Source organism: Geotrypetes seraphini, chromosome 1 (assembly GCF_902459505.1).
Source record: "Geotrypetes seraphini chromosome 1, aGeoSer1.1, whole genome shotgun sequence".
Lineage (NCBI taxonomy): Eukaryota > Metazoa > Chordata > Amphibia > Gymnophiona > Dermophiidae > Geotrypetes > Geotrypetes seraphini.
The window spans coordinates 474,097,342-474,116,740 of NC_047084.1; the positions used below are offsets into that span (position 1 = coordinate 474,097,342).

The window sequence follows — 19,399 nt, forward strand, 5'->3', positions numbered from 1 at the left end:
GACCGACATTGGACACCTCTGCTCTATGGTATGGCTGCACCTCGAATACTGTGTGCAGTTCTGGTCACCATATCTCAAAAAAGATATAGTGGAATTAGAAAAGGTACATGTGACAAAAATGATGGCTACAGTAGCTAGGGCTCTTCAGCTTGGAAAAGAGGCAACTCAGGGGAGGTATGATATAGGTTTATAAAATACTGAGTGGAGTGGAAAGAGTAGATGTGAATCGCTTGTTTATTGTTTCCAAAAATACTATGACTCCAAAAATACTACGACTAGGTGGCATGCGATGAAGCTAAGTAGTAGATTTAAAACAAACCAGAGAAAATATTTCTTTGCACAATGTGCAATTAAACTCTGGAATTCATTGCCAGAGAATGTGATGAAAGCAGTTAGCTTAGCAGGGTTCAAAAAAGGTTGGGATACTTTCCTAAAACAAAAGTGCATAAGCATTACTAAGATGGCTTGTGGAAATTCACTGCTTATTCCTAGGATAAGCAGCATAAAATGTTTTACTCCTTGGAATCTTGCCAGGTACTAGTGACCTGAGTTGGCCACTGTTGGAAATGGGATACTGGGCTTGATGGACCTTTGATCTATTCCAGTAGGGCAACTCTTTATGTTCTAACCTCTACCTTTCACCCCAGCAGCTTCTTTCTTACTTTCCCTGTTCCACCCTCACAGTTGTTCTTCCCTCAATCACTCTGAGTTAATCCTCCTTCAGTCCCTCAACCTCCCTCCCTGAAGCTGGTCCCCTCTCTCAATTGTGTGAAATTCTTGTCACTGCATCTCAAAAAAGATAGAGCAGAATTAGAAAAGGTACAGAGAAGGGTGAGGAAAATGATAACCAGGATGGGGGTGACTTTCCTATGAAGAAAGGAAAAAGCAGCTAGGGCTCTTCAACCTAGAGAAGAGATGGCTCAGGGGAGATACGATAGAAGTCTATAAAATACTGAGTAGCATGAAACGGGTGGATGTAAATTGCTTGTTTACTCCTTCCAAAGATACTAGGGCCAGGGGGCATGCGATGAAGCTACTAAATAGCACAGTTACTTACCGTAACAGGTGTTATCCAGGGACAGCAGGCAGATATTCTTGACTGATGGGTGACGGCACCGACGGAGCCCCGGTACGGACAATTTTAGAGTGATTGCACTCTAAGAACTTGGAAAGTTCTGGCATGCCGCACCGCGCACGCGCGAGTGCCTTCCCACCCGACAGAGGCGCGCGGTCCCCAGTTATGATAAGCCAGCTAAGAAGCCAACCCGGGGAGGTGGGAGGGACGCAAGAATATCTGCCTGCTGTCCCTGGATAACACCTGTTACGGTAAGTAACTGTGCTTTATCCCAGGACAAGCAGGCAGCTATTCTTGACTGATGGGTGACCTCCAAGCTAACAAAAAGAGGGATGGAGGGAAGGTTGGCCATTATGAAAACAAATTTTGCAAAACAGATTGGCCGAAGAGTCCATCCCGTCTGGAGAAAGCATCCAGACAATAATGAGATGTAAAAGTATGAACTGAGGACCAAGTAACAGCCCTGCAGATTTCCTCAATAGGAGTGGAACGGAGGAAAGCTACAGATGCTGCCATAGCTCGGACTTTATGGGCCGTGACAGAACCTTCCAGTGTCAGTCCGGTCTGAGCATAACAAAATGAAATGCACGCTGCCAGCCAATTAGACAACGTACGTTTAGAAACAGGACGTCCCAATTTATTTGGATCAAAGGACAGAAAGAGTTGGGGAACTGATCTGTGGGGTTTCGTACGCTCTAGATAGTAAGCTAGAGCCCTCTTACAATCCAAAGTATGCAGCGCTTGTTCCCCAGAATGAGAATGAGGTTTTGGAAAGAAAACAGGCAGAACAATGGATTGGTTGAGATGGAATTCAGAGACAACCTTAGGGAGAAACTTTGGATGCGTACGCAGAACCACCTTGTCATGGTGAAAGACCGTAAAAGGTGGATCTGCAACCAGTGCATGAAGCTCACTGACCCTCCTGGCAGAGGTAAGAGCAATAAGGAAAAGTACCTTCCAAGTGAGAAGCTTTAAAGAAGCGGTAGCCAAAGGTTCAAATGGAGGCTTCATCAAGGCGGAAAGAACCACATTGAGATCCCAGATAACAGGAGGGGCTTTAAGAGGTGGTTTCACATTGAAAAGACCCCGCATGAACCTGGACACCAGGGGATGAGCTGATAGAAGTTTTCCATGGATCGGCTCATGAAAAGCAGCAATGGCACTGAGGTGGACTCTGATGGAAGAAGACTTAAGGCCAGAGTCAGATAAAGAAAGCAAATAATCCAACAACGACTCCACTGCCAGGGAAGTTGGATCAAGATGATGAAGAAGACACCAGGAAGAAAATCTCGTCCACTTCTGATGGTAACATTGCAGAGTGGCTGGCTTCCTGGAGGCATCTAGAATGGAACGAACAGGCTGAGACAAAAGTGTATCATGAGAAGTCAGCCCGAGAGATACCAAGCCGTCAGGTGCAGAGACTGAAGGTTGGGATGTAGAAGGGTCTCCTGATGCTGTGTAAGCAGAGAAGGATACAGTGGAAGAAGAAAAGGTTCCCTGGAACTGAGTTGAAGTAGAAGGGAGAACCAATGTTGCCTGGGCCACCTCGGAGCAATCAGAATCATGGTGGCTCGTTCCCTCTTGAGCTTGAATAAGGTTCTCAACATGAGAGGCAGAGGAGGGAAAGCATACAGGAACAGATTTGACCAATCGAGGAGAAATGCATCTGCTGCCAGACGGAGAGGGGAGTAGAGTCTGGAGCAGAATAGGGGCAGCTGGTGATTGTGAGGAGCTGCAAAGAGGTCTATCTGAGGAGTGCCCCATTGAGCGAAGATAGACTGTAGAGTTACAGGATCGAGTGTCCACTCGTGAGGCTGGAGAATTCTGCTGAGCTTGTCCGCTAAGGAATTCTGTTCTCCCTGAATGTAGATAGCTTTCAGGAAGAGATGGTGATCTATGGCCCAAGTCCAGATCTTCTGTGCTTCCTGGCACAAGAGGCGAGAGCCTGTCCCCCCTTGCTTGTTGATGTAGTACATGGCCACTTGATTGTCCGTGCACAGCAGAAGGACCTGAGGAAAGAGAAGATGTTGGAAGGCCTTGAGGGCATAAAACATCGCTCTGAGTTCCAGGAAATTGATGTGATGCTTCTTTTCCTGGGCTGTCCAAAGACCTTGAGTCTGGAACTCGTTCAAATGAGCTCCCCATGCATAAGGGGAGGCGTCGGTGGTGATGACTAGTTGATGAGGAGGCTGATGGAACAGAAGACCTCTGGATAGATTTGAGGATACCAACCACCATTGTAGAGATTGACGAAGAGATGATGTCACAGAGATGTGTCGTGAGCAAGGATCCGTCGCTTGGGACCACTGAGTAGCAAGGGTCCATTGAGGAGTTCGCAGGTGAAGACGCACGAGGGGTGCGACGTGAACTGTGGATGCCATGTGACCCAAGAGTATCATCATTTGTTTGGCAGAGATGGAATGTTGTGGAAGTACCTGCTGACATAGAGACTGAAGAGTCTGAAGACGGTTGGATGGAAGAAATGCTCTCATGAGGAGTGTGTCCAATATCGCTCCAATGAATTGGAGTCTTTGAGTGGGAATGAGATGAGACTTGGGTAGATTGATCTCGAATCCCAATATTTGTAGAAACTGGATGGTTTGGTTGGTGGCCAGGAGAACTGCTGGAGCGGATGTGGCCTTGATTAACCAGTCGTCCAGGTAAGGAAATACCTGAAGGTGGTGAGAGCGCAGAAAAGCAGCTACCACGATGAGACATTTGGTGAACACCCTTGGAGAGGAAGCAAGACCGAAGGGCAGCACCTTGTACTGGTAATGACACTGATTGATCATGAAACGGAGATACTGTCTTGAGGTTACATTGATTGGTATGTGAGTATATGCCTCTTTGAGATCGAGGGAGCATAGCCAGTCGTCTTGGTTGAGAAGAGGATAAAGAATGGCTAAGGAAAGCATCTTGAATTTTTCCTTTACCAGATGTTTGTTGAGATCGCGAAGATCTAGAATTGGTCTGAGATCTCCTGTTTTTTTGGGAACTAGAAAATAACGGGAGTAAAATCCCTGACCCTTTTGATCTAGAGGAACTTCTTCTATAGCATTTAGAAGAAGGAGGGATTGAACTTCCTGAATAAGGAGGGCAGATTGAGGACTGTTCAAAGCAGACTCTTTTGGCAGGTTTTGGGATGGAAGAGTCTGAAAGTTGAGAGAGTAGCCGTGGCGGATGATGTTGAGGACCCATTGGTCCGAAGTGATAACTTCCCACCGGCTGAGGAATAGAGAGAGACGACCTCCTATAGGTTGAGGCAGGAGAGCAGATATAGGAGTACTGGCTATACTTTGGAGAAGTAAGTCAAAAGGGCTGTGTCTTCTGCTGTGGAGTTGGCTTTACAGGCTGCTGTTGCTGTTGTTGCCTGGGAGGCTGACGCTGTTGCTGCCGTTGACGCCTGGGTTGCTGAGCAGTTGTTGGCAATGGTCGAGCTGTGAACCGGCGTTGATAGGCTGACTGTTGTCTGAAAGGCCTTGTTGGGGGAGGCTTTTTCTTATTTTTAAGAAGGGTATCCCAACGTGTTTCATGAGCCGACAGCTTTTGAGTAGTCGAATCCATGGATTCCCCAAAAAGCTCATCCCCTAGGCATGGGGTGTTGGCTAACCGATCTTGATGATTAACATCAAGTTCAGATACCCGAAGCCAGGCCAGGCGACGCATTGCCACAGACATTGCTGTCGCTCTGGATGTAAGTTCGAAGGTGTCATAAATGGATCTAACCATGAACTTACGCAACTGAAACAGAGAAGACAAGCAATGGTGGAAAGATTGTTGTTTCCGTTGAGGAAGGTATTTCTCAAAGGAAGCCATGGTGGTAAGGAGATGTTTCAGATAGAAAGAAAAATGAAAGCCATAATTTCCAGCTCTATTTGCCAACATTGCATTTTGGTAGAGCCTCTTACCAAATTTGTCCATGGCTTTACCCTCTCTGCCAGGAGGAACAGAAGCATATACACTAGCTCCTGCAGATTTTTTAAGGGTGGATTCGACAAGTAAAGATTCATGAGGAAGTTGTGGTTTGTCGAACCCAGGAATGGGAATTACTTTGTACAGAGAGTCTAACTTACGTGGGGCCCCTGGGACCGTTAAGGGAGTCTCTAAATTCTTGTAAAAAGTCTCCCTCAAGATGTCGTGAAGAGGGAGCTTCAAATATTCCTTTGGAGGTTGGTCAAAGTCCAGGGCGTCCAAAAAAGCTTTAGACTTTTTGGACTCAGCCTCCAAAGGAATAGACAGAGAATCACACATATCTTTCAGGAAACTGGAGAAAGATGAAGTGTCATGCTTAGAGGACGGGTCATGTACAGCAGACTCCTCCTCATCTGAGGAACATTCTCCTTCAGAGAGAAAAGGTTCTTCTGAATCTCCCCACAGATCAGGATCCCTGACATGGGGAGAACGATCCCGAGACTCAGGGGTAGCTGAGTCTACATGCCGGGTCTTGCGCACCGACTTACCCGATCTCATCGACATCGACCCAGGCGATGTAATCGGTTGTACCGGAGCCGAAGTCTGCACCGATTGATGCTGAGCTCTCGGCTCCGGCGCAAGGACTGGCATCGATGCCGATGAGGTGGAGTGAATCGGTACCGAGGGAGTGGATACCGACAATACAGGTTGCTCCACTATCGGTACCGGCTCAGTGCGGACCGGCACCGGAAGGTTCGGTGCCAGGATAGTTGGAAGGAGCTGTTGCAATTGCTGCTTGAGCTGTGCCTGGAGAATGGCCGTAATACGGTCATCAAGGGATGGCACCGGTACCGCTTTTTTCTTCTGCGGTACCTGCGGTGCCGCTCGACGCCCCGGAGATGAGGAGCCCGATGTCGAGGGACTCACCTCAATAGGGGCGGAGCGCTTCCGCTGGCGCCTCACAGTCGGCAGGATTGGACTCACTGCACTTGAGACCGGAGGACGTTCCAGCGGGGAAGGCTTCTTAGCCGGCTTACCTGCATGTTGGGACGCCGGCGCGGAATCTTGCGGCGTCGAAGAAGAGGGTGCCGACAGAACCGGTGCCGAAGTCGGAGTCGATGGCACGGGATCGGACATCTCGGCGCCGAACAGTAATCGCTGTTGTATTTGGCGATTTTTTAATGTTCTCTTTTTTAGTGTGGCACAGCGGGTGCAGGTGGAGGCCTGATGCTCAGGACCCAAACACTGTAAGCACCAGTTGTGTGGGTCCGTGAGAGATATGGGCCGAGCACACCGCTGGCACTTTTTAAAACCTGGCTGAGGGGGCATGAACGTGAAGACCGCTTCAGCCAAATCGAAGGCCGAGGCTTCGATGGTGGCAGAAGGCCCCGCAGGGGAAAAGCCAAATTGAATGAAAAAACCAAAGATTTTTTTTTTTTTTTTTACAAAAATGAAAGAAAAAGAAAGAGGCAAAAGCCAAAAGGGTTTACGCGAGCGGGAAGGCAAGTTCAAAAAATTTTCAACAGCTGTTGAAAAAACGCATTTTCTTAGCTCCGCGGAAACTAAGAAACTGGGGACCGCGCGCCTCTGTCGGGCGGGAAGGCACTCGCGCATGCGCGGTGCGGCATGCCAGAACTTTCCAAGTTCTTAGAGTGCAATCACTCTAAAATTGTCCGTACCGGGGCTCCGTCGGTGCCGTCACCCATCAGTCAAGAATAGCTGCCTGCTTGTCCTGGGATAAAGTAGATTATGAACAAACTGGAGAAAACATTTCTTCACTCAATATGTAATTAAAGTCTGGAATTCATTGCCAGAGAATGTGTCTCACTACAGCAACTCTTATGTAACCCTCTTCCCTTCTATCTTCCTACATCTTGTTTACTTCCTTTCTCCAAAATAACACAGTTTGAATTCACTGGGCTCAATTTCTACCTTTTTTGCCCCACCAGCTTCTTTCTTTCTCTGTTCCTCCCTCATCCTATCTTGCCCTTATGCCCATCTCACAATCCCTGCTTCCATACCTTTCTGTTCCCCTTCTAGGCTCTACTAGATGCTACCTGTCCTTTTCTTTTATCCCTTCCTAGACTCATGCTTTCACTGACTCTCTCTAGTTTCCTTTCATTCTCTACCCTAGCTCAACTCTGCCACCCCAATACCTATCTCACTCTCACACTCTAAATCTTATCCCCCTTTGTACATCCTCCCCATCACCTCAAACCTCTCTCTCCATTGTTTTAGGCCTACTTTTTCCTAAGCAGGGCAGTGATTTTGATAAACCCTGCCCTATGCTCTGTTTCTAAGCCACTCTTGTTGCAACAGAGCAGTCAACATTTATTTTTTTTGGGGGGGATGGGGGAAAACTACAGCTAGACCAAATGCTAGGCAGGTTTGGAGTTTGTTGATTTTGGGTATCATTCTTGTATTTTGCTTTATTAGGAAAGAGACACTAATTTCTGAATTCCCTTTTGGCAAATATAACTATTCCCTTCCTAACAGTCAAGAAAAATTTTGGGTGTGAAATGTTTCTGGAGGCTTTTTTGTAACAAATTGCAACAAATTTTAAACCATAGTTTTTTCAAAAGATAACACAGAGCCAACCTCTGAGATAGAAGCCATATCTCATAGTTGCTTTTTCTGTGCAACATGCCACAGTCTTGCAGCTTCCAGATGGAAAGAAGGAGAAAATCTCTCATATATTTGAAGAATTAACAATTGTAGTGTTGAGACTCACAACTAGTGATGAAACATAACCTCAAATTTTAATCAATTCTAACAAGCATAAAACTGACTAGTTCTTACGCATTGATCTGACTGCAATGGTTTGTTATAGAAAGGGGCACTATTACAGAAGCTGGCCTTCACCCTGTAATTTCCAAATGTGTGTCTTAGTAAAAAAAGAAAAAAAATATATATATAGAAGCTTGGGTTCAACCACCTACAATTCACCATCTAAAAGTAAGATAATATCAGAACCTATATGGAACTCTAGGGTTTGAAAACAATTTTATACATTTGAAAGCATGATGCTAAAGCTAGTGTATGACCACACCTCCATTTCTATTTTGCACAAGAATAATACAGTGGTATGTATCAAAGCTCCAATCAGATTCTTATGCTTGCTGTGTGAACCAATACTGTACCTTTCTATGACCACTCCAGACTTTTTATCATGAAAGGTAGGAATCAACCCTCGAGAATTTATAGCTGTTAATTTTCTAAGGAAAACAAATCATTCCAAATAAGGCTACTAACTTTTTATGAACAGCAAATACCCTCTTTCCTTCTGTTTATTTGAAGGCATATTCCTATGACAATATAGGGAGCTATATATGAGCTAAGCTGGTCTATTTCTGGTATAAAGATGATTTCCTCAGTAAAAACAGAATTAAGTGAAGTTAAATAGAGCCAGGCTCTAGAATCACAAAAAGGCAGATAATTCCTAAAACATAAAAGAAAAAGTAAATGGATGTGGTGGGGGAGGGGGGAGAAAAGCAACAGCAGTTTGCAAGCATGCATCCAAATCAAGCAATATGCTCCTTATACATCTCTCTTGGATGTTAAAAAAATAGCATCTGAGCACTGCAGACAGACATTCTGGTTGTAAAGTTAATGTTTAAAGTTTTCTGTGGGACACAACAGGAAGCATTTAAAGAATAATGCCTTATTTTTAAATTTCCAATTGTAATTTTCCATAAAGCCTTTGAATGCATTCTTGACTATAGCAGCTCCATTTCACTTGCTTGACTGTCAGGTCCACGTCAGAGGACAGTTTCTCGCACAACTCCAATGAGACTGTGAGGTCTTTCCTGTTCCACCCTATGGCTTCTCCTCCTTTTTCTTTGCCTTTCAGCAGTGGTGAAAGTACTGAGATCGCCACAACTGTCCAAGTGGAGTAGGCCAGGGTATCTTCGAGATGGCAATGTATGTGCTTTTGCAGTGGTTTGCTGCGGAGGCATCATCACCTTGATTAAAAGAGTACACAAGACATAAAAAACAAATATTGTAAATTGTTTTATGTTGAAGACATACTGAACATGTTCTATCAAGCCTAGCATCCTGAACTCTATGTCCTTGAACTTAGATCTTACTGAGAAGATCTCAGTTGTTCATTCCCAGACACAAGAAGTGGTAATCTCCATGCCTGCTTGGCTAAGCTAATTGGATCCGTCTTCAAAAAACTTGTCTAAGCCTTTTTAATGCCTGGTTATTTTATTACCTCTTATCACATCCTCCAGCAATAAATTTCAAAGATCGTGCTGCTTTTGCTACTAGGCTGTTGTCTTCCCTTAGTTGTGAACTTTGCAAAAGGATGTCACTCATATCTTTCAACTCTTTCCCTTCACCAGTGGAGAATAGCTCCTTCTTCAGTTAATACCAAAGAAATAAAGAAGAAAGGAGAAGGAGGGGCAAGGGGAACTTCCCCAGAGTACATTTCTGTTCTTCTAACTCATGACAAAAGAACAATAATTAACATAAAAAACCCAAGGTATGCCAGGATCACCGGAATTGGTGCCTGACAAGGCACTACCTGTTCCTTGGCACACGACAGATGGAAAGCCTTCCAGGTCTTATCATAAGCTGAAAACGTCGAAGGTTTCTTTGCTCTAAGGAGAGTCACCCTCTGAGTAACCCTTATGAGTTAGGGACGTGTGCTCAAAGAGTCATGCCATAAGACCAAAGCACTCTGGATTCTCCATAGAAACTGAGCCCCGACTGAAGAGCCCAGATGGACCCCTCATTTTGGCCAGGGATCTGTCCTCCCCAAGAGGATCTTGGGGATACATGTCCCCATCAGGTGTATCCACATCCCCAATCAAAAAATCTTCATCCCACAAGACCCTCGGCTGCCTGGACAAAGACATGGGGAACTGGGTCGGAACCGGCACTGAGGGGAGCTGAATGAGGGTGGATGTAGAAGGCGAAACCTTCTGAAAACCCCAGGGAGGAAACAGGACCCCCAGTCACCTGAAGGTAAGCCTGGCACAAGGCCAAAACAAAATCTATGGAAAACCCCCCTGGCGGCACAGCAGGACTCACTGCCAAAGCAGGAGACCAAGCAGAAACCTGCCCCTGTCTCTCCAATACAGGGGGAAGGTCACCTGAGGATGCAGACAATATGGAGGAGCTTCCCGCCAAAACCCGCTGAAAAAACTCCCCTGAGGCCTGTAACGGCAAAGAGGTCTGAACCGCCCCAGCTGCTAAAGCAGGCAAGCTAGCAGCAGTGGTAAGGGAGTCCCCAGCACTATTAGCTGTAAGGGAAACCTCCTTTCCCTGTCTGGCTGCTTGGGAAATCCCTGTGTGAGCGGTAGGGGAAGCCCGAGCTTCCCCACTGCCTTCTGTCAACTTGTGATACATGTGCAAAGGGGAACCCTGCTTGCCGGCACCTGAAGCAGCGAGGATTTTGAGATGGCTGCATCAACCGTGCACCTGGAGCACAACGAGCACTTTTTCCCTTTAAAATTGCTTAGTACTGGTTAGCAATAAAAAAAACCAATTAAAGTAAACTGAAGGCTTCCCTTCAGACCGGCACTGCCTCAGGATTTTTTTTTTTCATTATAACTTTAATTTACAATTGAACAAATCCCACTGGCTCTCAAAGCTATATGCCTTGCAGGTATCGGTGGCATGACTTACAGCTGAGGCACCTCTACAATAAAAATTTGGGGAGGTGGGGGGAAATGGAGGGAGGAACTCAACCCATTGAGTGTAGCACCCCTGAGGTCAGATGGACCCCCGAAAGGGTCTCTCCAAGCTCAATCTGGCACAACAAGCGGGGACAAGAAGGCCAATTTAAACAAAATCCAACAGCCCTACACTAAACCAGGCTTACCACCTCCACCTGCTGGAGACAGAGCAGACTGATTGTACTTTGGACTGCACAGCCCACTTGTACTACAGCCAAAGTTTGTGTCTCAGTCTCCACCTATTGGTCATGGTGAGCTATTAATCATCATTTCTGTGCCGGTCTGGAGAGATGATAAAGAAAAATCAAATTAAATAAAAAGAAACACAAGCAGAAAAGACAATCTCCTATTGTCTTGCTTGTAGGAAAACAACTGGGGAGTTGAAGGACAGCCCAGAGTTAAGGGAGGAGGAGCAAGAAGAATGCAACATCACCTTGAGTACTGTGTTCAGTTCTGGTCTCCTTATCTCAAAAAAGATACAGTGGCACTAGAAATGGTTCAAAGAAGGGTGATCAAGATGATAAAGGGGATGGAACTCCTCTTGTATGAGGAAAGACTAAAGACATTAGGGCTCTTCAGCTTGGAAAAGAGACGGCTGAGGGGAGATATGATTGAAGTCTACAAAATCCTGAGTGGTGTAGAATCGGTACATAAGAACATAAGCTACCAAACCTTTCATAAAAACATAAGAATAGCCTTACTGGGTCAGACCAATGGTCCATCAAGTCTAGTAGCCCAATCTCACGGTGGCCAATCCAGGTCACTAGTACCTGGCCAAAACCCAAGGTGTAGCAATATTCCATGCTACCAATACAGGGCAGGCAGTTGCTTCCCCCGTGTCTTTCTCAATAACAGACTATGGACTTTTCCTCCAGGAACTTGTCCAAACCTTTCTTAAAACCAGCTACGCTATCCGCTCTTACCACATCCTCTGGCAATGCATTACAGCGCTTAACTATTCTCCGAGTGAAAAAAAATTTCCTCCTATTGGTTTTAAAAGTATTTCCGTGTAACTTCATCAAGTGTCCCCTAGTCTTTAATTGCTGACGGAGCGAAAATTCGATCCACTTGTATCTGTTCTACTCCATTCAGGATTTTGTAGACTTCAATCATATCTCCCTTCAGCTGTCTTTGTTCCAATTTTTTACTGCATCAAGATTTACAAAGACTAGGGGAAGTCAATGAAGTTACAGAGTAATACTTTTAAATCCAATAGGAGGAAATATTTTTTCACTCAGAGAATAGTTAAGCTCTAGAACATGTTGCCAGAAGATGTGGTAAAAGCGGTTAACGTAGCTAGTTTTATAAAAAGGTTTGGACAAGTTCCTAGAGGAAAAGTTCATAGTCTGCTGTTGAGACAGACATAGGGGAAGCATTTTCTTTGTCCTTATTCTTTCTGATTAAGTGTGGATCCCACTCTGATAGGAGATTAGCACATATGTCATCACATGCTTCACGTTTTTTACATCTCTCATATGCAGGTAACCAGTGTTTGAAATGCCTATCACATATTTATATTATATACTATATTTTATTATGTTGGCATGATTTTCCTTTAGTAATATAGTCTAATCTATTGTTTTCTGATTCACTTTGTTTAGATATAAATCACCTACTGCCACCTAAGCATTCTTTCCAGTGTGGCTGTTTTCCGAGCTGTTTGGTTTCCTGAAGCAGTAGCACGAAATGTGTTCACACTGAAACCCAAGAAACCAAGCTTTAGCTAAGTTTTTTGTTTTATTCTCTTAAATATTTCAAACAAGTTAAGAATTTTTTGAATTCCATTGCACTAATTTGGTATTAATTTCGCACCAATTTATACTTAAAAGTATGGAAGATCTAGCAATGATTGGGTGGTGAGGTGGATTAGGGGGGTTTTCCTTCCGTGGTACCCCTCCATGTCTCTGAGCTAATCTTCACATATGTATAGCATTGCTGAATAATTACAAAAGCACAATTAGGGTAGTGTTCTTGGACTACAAACAAATATCTTTCACTCCCTATTTTAATATCAGTGGTATATTTATACCTTTTCCCTGTGCATGTTTTGACTTGCTCTGGATTGGTAGCATGGAATGCTGCTACTATTTGAGTTTTTGCCAGGTACTTGTGACTTGGATTGGTTTCTGTGAAGACGGGATACTGGGCTAGGTGGACCATTGGTCTGACCCAGTAAGGCTATTCTTATGTTCTTATATAATGCAAATGAAACTCCCTACAAAAGTTCTTGCGAGAAGAGGTTGACTACAGGAATAGAAATTGATTTCAGGAATAGAGTGTCTGTTGTACTAGAATACAATGATATGATATCAATGTACTCATGAATTACTGTATGACCTGGATCATGTTTCAGAACCTCATCATCATCTCCAATCCCAGTATGAAGGTTTATGTTTTATCTTTGTTTGGCTTTGATCACAGCCTTAAAATGAACTGAATTACCTGCTCCAGAAAGCTGGCACTCATAATGGCTTCATCCATATGTTCTTCATCTGATTTCAGAACAGACTTGATATTTTCCACCAGTTCCTGTATATCAGGTGTCATACTGCAGGAAGACTCCTCTAGAAATCTTGCTACTAGTAGTTTAGTATCCATGTATGATTTATAATCCACCAAAGAGCGAGGCCTCGATTTGGCAGCTCTGGTTCTCAGGGCTTTCCTCAAGGTGACAGCAGCCAGCTGTGGCCTTAGCTCTGTTTGAGTAGCAGCTTCACAGCTTAATATTGGCCCTACGGGGGAAGAAAATAGATAGGATTAGATAATAAAGTCTGAAAAGCGATGTTTCTCAACTGTAACAAGATGGTTTTTTTTTTATGTATAGCAAGCTTGATCAGGCATACAAGTGGTTGACATTATCTGACCCTACCAGAATGGAATAGCTTTCCCAGAGCTCAAAAATAAGTAAAAAATTCTCAGCATATAGGGTCCTTATACGCAGTGGTCTCTCCTGTCCTTAGCTGCACAGCTCAAAAAAGAATACAACTCTCTGAAGACCTATGTGTCTGATCAATCCTGCTGATTGTGAAAAACAAGATACAGGTGAAAATATTTATTTAAATATTTATGTTCATTTACAGCCATGGGCTCGGCTGAACCCAGATATTCAATACTGGGCCATGTCCGGACACTGGCATTAAATATTCAGGTTAAAGTGGTCCCCGAGAGCCAATCATATACCAGCTGTTATTCAGACCAATACATGGCTACCTTGGCAGTTAAAGTTAGAACAGCTCTCCCTGCACACAACTGATATCCCTATTCATCTGACCTAAAAATTTTCACCACTTAATCATATATACTTATTATTTATTAAGTACAATAGAGTTTCGACTAACTGACGTAAATGGGAGAGACAGGTGGTTGGATAATTGAAAAGTTGGGTAAGACAGTAAAGTTGGATGAGGGATAAAAAGAGAGGCATACTGAATGAATATTTTAAAAGAGGAAGCAGGAACAAGAGTTTACAAACTTAATGTGCCCAAAAATCTTACTTAGCACTGTTGTCACCTAAGCAATAGATTTAAACTTCTGAGTAGTAGCATCAGCATGCTGGCCCTTGTTATACTGATTTTCTTTATTTTTAGGTTCAAAAGTCTGTATATTTCCTGATCTCGCAAAAGATAGGCAGATGAGACAAAGGCCCGACATGGCAGAGCAAATCAGGCCAGTAGAAGGCCGCGAAGCAGCGTGTTTAGAGTGCTGCGGCCGCTGCTGGAGTCAGGATGTTTGTTGGGACCGCGGGAAGGGGCGGCAAGGGACTAAGGGAGCCGGCCACACCGCGGGAAGGGAGGGTCGGATGGGAGGGAAAGGGGGCTGCTTTGGGGGAAGGGTGTGCTGGGAGGCAGACAGTTTTGCTTGGGGGGGGCGGGAAGACAGAAGGGGGGCCACAGAGAGACAGTCAGGGAGGAACTGGAGGCAGAGAGGGAAAGGAGGCTGCTTTCTAGCACCCATTAATGCAACGGGCTTTAACACTAGTACTTGAATATAGGATGAGATTTTGGGGCCAAAGAAAATGGCCTAAAAATGGGGGTCTCGTCCTATATCACCCAGTGACCACCCAACACCCTCCCAGACTTCCTGCAGGCCTGCTCTTAGGCCGGGGCAGGAGAGATCCCTCCCATCTCCTGTTCTGGCTGACACTAACAATTACCACCCTCCCTCCGTCTGTTGCGTACCTTTTCCCTGGTGGTCCAGTGGTGTATCCCACGCTAAACCCCTCCTGCTGATCTCACATTCAATGGCGCATTCGGGCCGGCACGCAGAAATGAGCTTTTCAAGCTCCCGGCCGGCCCTGCACTGCTCTTTGACAGGCTGCCGCCAGTTCTCACATAGCCATTCAGGGAGCGGTGCAGGAGCTCAAAAAGCTCGCTTTTACATGCCAGTCCGGGTGCGCCACTGGCTGCTAGCTTCGAAATCGGCAGCAGGGGTTCAGCACAGGATACACCGTTTGACTACCAAGGAAAAGGTACGCAATGGACAGACAGAGGGAGGGAGAGGGGGGTGGTAACTTTTAATATTGGCTGGGACAGGAGGGATCCCTCCTGTCCCAGCCTACCACTAGGTGATTTCAATAAAAATAAACAATCATCTGTCGTTAAGTGCCAATGAATATCATCAGTTAAGGGGAACGGTTAATCTGCTGGCTGGGTTGGAGGGCAGAGGGGAGTACAGGATAATCAAGCCACTGTGACATCACTGATGAGGTTGGCTCTTTTTGGTGGGAATAGGGTATAGGGAAGGAAGGTGGGACAGGGTGTAGAGCCTGGCAGGGAGGGGGGACAGGGTATAGCACCTGGCAGGAAGTGGGGGGGGGGGGGCTGAGTTCAGAGCTTGGCAGGAAAGGGGGCTTGGTTCAGAGCCTGGTAGGGAAGGGGACTGAGTGCAGAGCCTTGCAGGGCAGGGAGGGAAGGGGGCTGAGTGCAGAACCTGGCAGGGGAGGGCGTGAGAGAGGAGACACTGGGTGCAGATCCTGGCAGGGCACTTGAATATTAAGCCCCCATCTTATATTCAAATCAACCATTTTTCTTCCTTTTTGGGAGGAAAAATGGGGGTCTCAACTTATATTCGAGTATATATGGTAATCTGCAAAGAGTCTGTTTGGTTTTTCATATAAAAAGTGTTTTAGTCTAGATTGGTATTTTAGATTGCATTTCAGAGTATAAGATAAAATCAGATTAAGGCACAGACAGCAGTTGAAGAAAGTCTTTTTTAGTGTTTAACTCCCATCCACCCATAGCCTGATCTCTGATTTATAGTTCCTAGAACCAATTGGAAAGCTAAAAAAGTAATTGGCTATAATTAGCTCTGAAGAATTAGTCTAAGAAATCTTTGGAGGGTAACATACCAACTACATTACAAAATAATAATAAAAATTAAACATTGCCATAACCTAACACACTCATATAACTAGCAATCTTAGGGGAACATAGAATACATATTCCAACTCCCATAGCAACTTAAAGAAATCATCAATATTAAGATGCAGTTAGCAGTTCAGCAGCAAGATGGGGGCTATTCAGTCTTTTGACCTGAGTGTCACATGTTTGATTATCTTCCAGTTGGTGAGAGATCTTACGTGTACGCTTAGTGCAAATAGCTCCTAGCACTCAGGGAATGAGTCCAATCTCTTGTGTCTAGAATAGCAGACTTGGAGGAGCTGAGGGAGAGAGAGGTACATAGAGGAGACCTACAGGGATGCTGTACAAAATTCCCACCTCCAGTCTGTGAGCCTGTGTGCTGCCTCGGAGGAAGGAGATCTTCTTAAAGGAGCACATAATCCTGATGAAGTAGGAAGCAATCCTGTAGCCAGGACCTGCCCACAAGAGGATGCAATGTCCTCTCACACCGAGGATGTGGCTCCAAGGGCTTCTGCCCAGGAGGGAAGCGTTAGGATGGCCATTATAGTGGGAGATTATGTATGTAGATACCTAGGTGGCCAATGGACATGAGGATCGCTCGGTTACTTGCCTGCCTAGTGCGAAGTGGGTAGACCTCACACATCACCTAGATAAGATTTTAGAGAGTGCTGAGGAGGAACCTGCTGTCTTGGTACATGTGGGTTCCAATGACATAGGGAAATGTGGTAGGGAGGTTCTGAAAGTCAAATTTAGGCTCAGGTAGGCAGTTATAATCCAGACCCTCCAGGGTAGCATTTTCAGAAATGCTCCCTATTCCATGCACAGGACCCAAGAGACAGGAAGAGCTCCAGAGTCTCAATGCATGGATAAGGCAATGGTGCAGGGAGGAGGGTTTTAGATTTGTTAGGAACTGGGCAACATACTGGAGAAGGGGGAGCCTATTCCGTAAAGATGGGCTCCACCTTAATCAGGGTGGAACCAGGCTGCTGGCATCAACATTTAAAAAGGAGATAGAGCAACTTTTAAACTAGAAACTGGGTGAAGGCCGACAGTTGCTCAAAAGAGCATGGTTCATGACAAGGTATCTTTAAAAGAACGTTTTATGTTTGCTTGTCCCAAACATCCATTATGTGCTACTACACTATTTTTCCAGTAGTAAGAGCTTGTGTTTACAAATATTCTTTGATCGATCATTATCATTCCAAGCTGGTATACAGATTTTCGTTGACTTTTATCTATCTCTGTTTAGGAACTTTTTGAGATTTTGGGGAGTAGTAAGTGGGAGAGAGGTCTGGAAAACTGTTAAGTCAGGCCAAGTGCACTATACTTCATGGGGGTGTGAATCATCTCGCCCTAACTGAAAAGTGCTTCTTGAGGAAAGACCTCTGGATGGTTTCAGCCTCTTAGTTTGAGACTGAACTCTGATGACTTTCTTAGAGATAAGACTCCACAGGTGACCCTTGAGATTAATTTCCTCCCACCTACCCCAAGGCAGAGCTTTTTTGGTTCTTCAGCCACCCAGGAAAATGGCATTGCTTTGGTAGGATTTTTCTGCTCTTTCTTTTTTCTTCCAGGTACAAGTACTTCTGCAACCACAGTATGGCTGGGAAACATTGTGTCACCAAAGCTGCTGCTCAGGATACAGCTTCTGCCTCTGTGCAGACAGAAAATGTTACCCAGGCAGAGGGAGTGGTTCCATGTGCAAGCTGTCTTCAGCTTGAATCCCTCATAAAGGAAGTAAAGGAACTGAGAGAGGAGGTGGCAAGACTGAGAAGCATCTGTGAGAAAGAGAGGTATATCAATGAAATGGTTCATGAGGCATCAAAGATTTCTAGCAGTGGGAAAGACAGCTGGACTCAGATTATGGAACCCTGCAAGACTGGTACCTGCCCTTGAACTGAAGAACCGGTATGCTGCCCTGGAAGTGGAGGAGATGAGAGCTCCCAGGGAGAGGAAGGTTCAAAGCTTGAAATCCCCCAAATTGCTGGATCCATGACCACTAGGAGGTGTAAGGTAGTGGTGGTTGGCAATTCCCTTCTGAGGAGTACAGAAGCATCCATTTACAGACCAGACTTGATGTCCCACGAGGTATGCTGTCTGCCTGGTGCCAAAACCCAAGATGTTATGGAGAGATTGCCAAGACTCATCAAGCCTGTTGACTATTATCCGATGATGGTCATCTAAGGCTGGATTAAAGGGTAAGCCCAGAAGGCACAGGCCTAGGGCCCAAAATGCTCAGGGGGGCCTGCTGGGTCCGGACCACCCTCCCTATTCTCAGGGCCGGCGTTAGGGTGTGGCAAGGGGGGACCCTCAATCCAGGCAGCTCACTTAGCAGCCATCAGCCCTGCCTTTGGCTGTGTCGGTACCGCTAAACCAGACAGCTAAAATGAAGACAGAAGCCGTGAAACTTTTCCTCTTGCCTGCATCGTTCTAAGTTCTGCCGCTCTTGATCCCGCCCCCCTCTGAAGTGACTTCCTGTTTTTGAGGGGCGGGATTGAGAGCAGCAGAACTTAGAGCGATGCAGGCATAAGGAAAAGTCCCGCGGCTTCGGTCTTTGTTTTTGCCGTCCAGTTTAACGGTACCGCAGCAGAAGGCAGGGCTGATGGCAGCTAAGAATGGAAGATAGTGATCATGGAGGGAGTAGGGTGATAGGAAACCTCCTTTTATTTCTATGGGAAAGCATGTGATGCTGTATTATTGCAGGCCAGTATAAATACAGGATTACATGAGGCCAGCAGGCATCGGATATTAGTTTTCTCAAAACCATAAGCTTAGTTCTAGCACCCTGCAGGCTGATTCCCTGAGGGACTTCTACACCATTCCGGCTTATTAAGATGGAGAAAAGAGGGGAGGTACTGGAATGGGATGGGGGAAGATGGTGGGTTGGCTGGCTCAGGAAAGGGAAGAAAAGAGCTGCTAAATCAGATAAGGAAGAAAAAAAGGAACACAGGAAGATGCTGGCATCTAGTGATCACTGTATGGTATGGTTTAATATTAAGTTGGGGATAGAGAGGGCTCATTCAAAAGTAAAGGTTCTAGATGTTTAAAAAACTGCAAGATGGCTGCTGACTAGTTTGGTTGAATGCCACAATTTGGAGCACCTCTTTACACGGGTTCTTTTCTTCCTTTCCTTGAATTCAAAATGCCCAAGCAGAGAGGAAGGAGCTCTACTACGATCTCACGGAACTCTGGAGCGGCCACTTTGGGTAACATTGAGGAGCTCCTGCGGTGGATGCAGGGAACTTCACAGCAACTCAGGACTTCCCCCCTGGAGACGCTCCGTGTGAACGGTACGGAAGCGATCACCTTGGACCTTGAAACCACCCTTAGCCCCGATACTAGCTCCTATTCCCCGGATTACCAGCTCC

General features: G+C 45.5%; 1 protein-coding gene across 1 annotated transcript in view; it reads right to left on the reverse strand.

Moving 5' to 3' along the window:
- Window positions 1–8,256: 8,256 nt before the first annotated feature.
- FAM189A2 (family with sequence similarity 189 member A2) overlaps window positions 8,257–19,399 on the reverse strand; it is a 76,622-nt gene continuing 65,479 nt past the window's right edge. The window contains exons 10-11 of the mRNA XM_033924782.1: window positions 13,114–13,403; window positions 8,257–8,949 (exon numbers count right to left, since the gene is read on the reverse strand). Of these exons, the coding sequence (XP_033780673.1) occupies window positions 8,746–8,949; window positions 13,114–13,403 (494 nt within the window). The 3' untranslated portion in view covers window positions 8,257–8,745. The remainder of the gene's footprint in view (window positions 8,950–13,113; window positions 13,404–19,399) is intronic.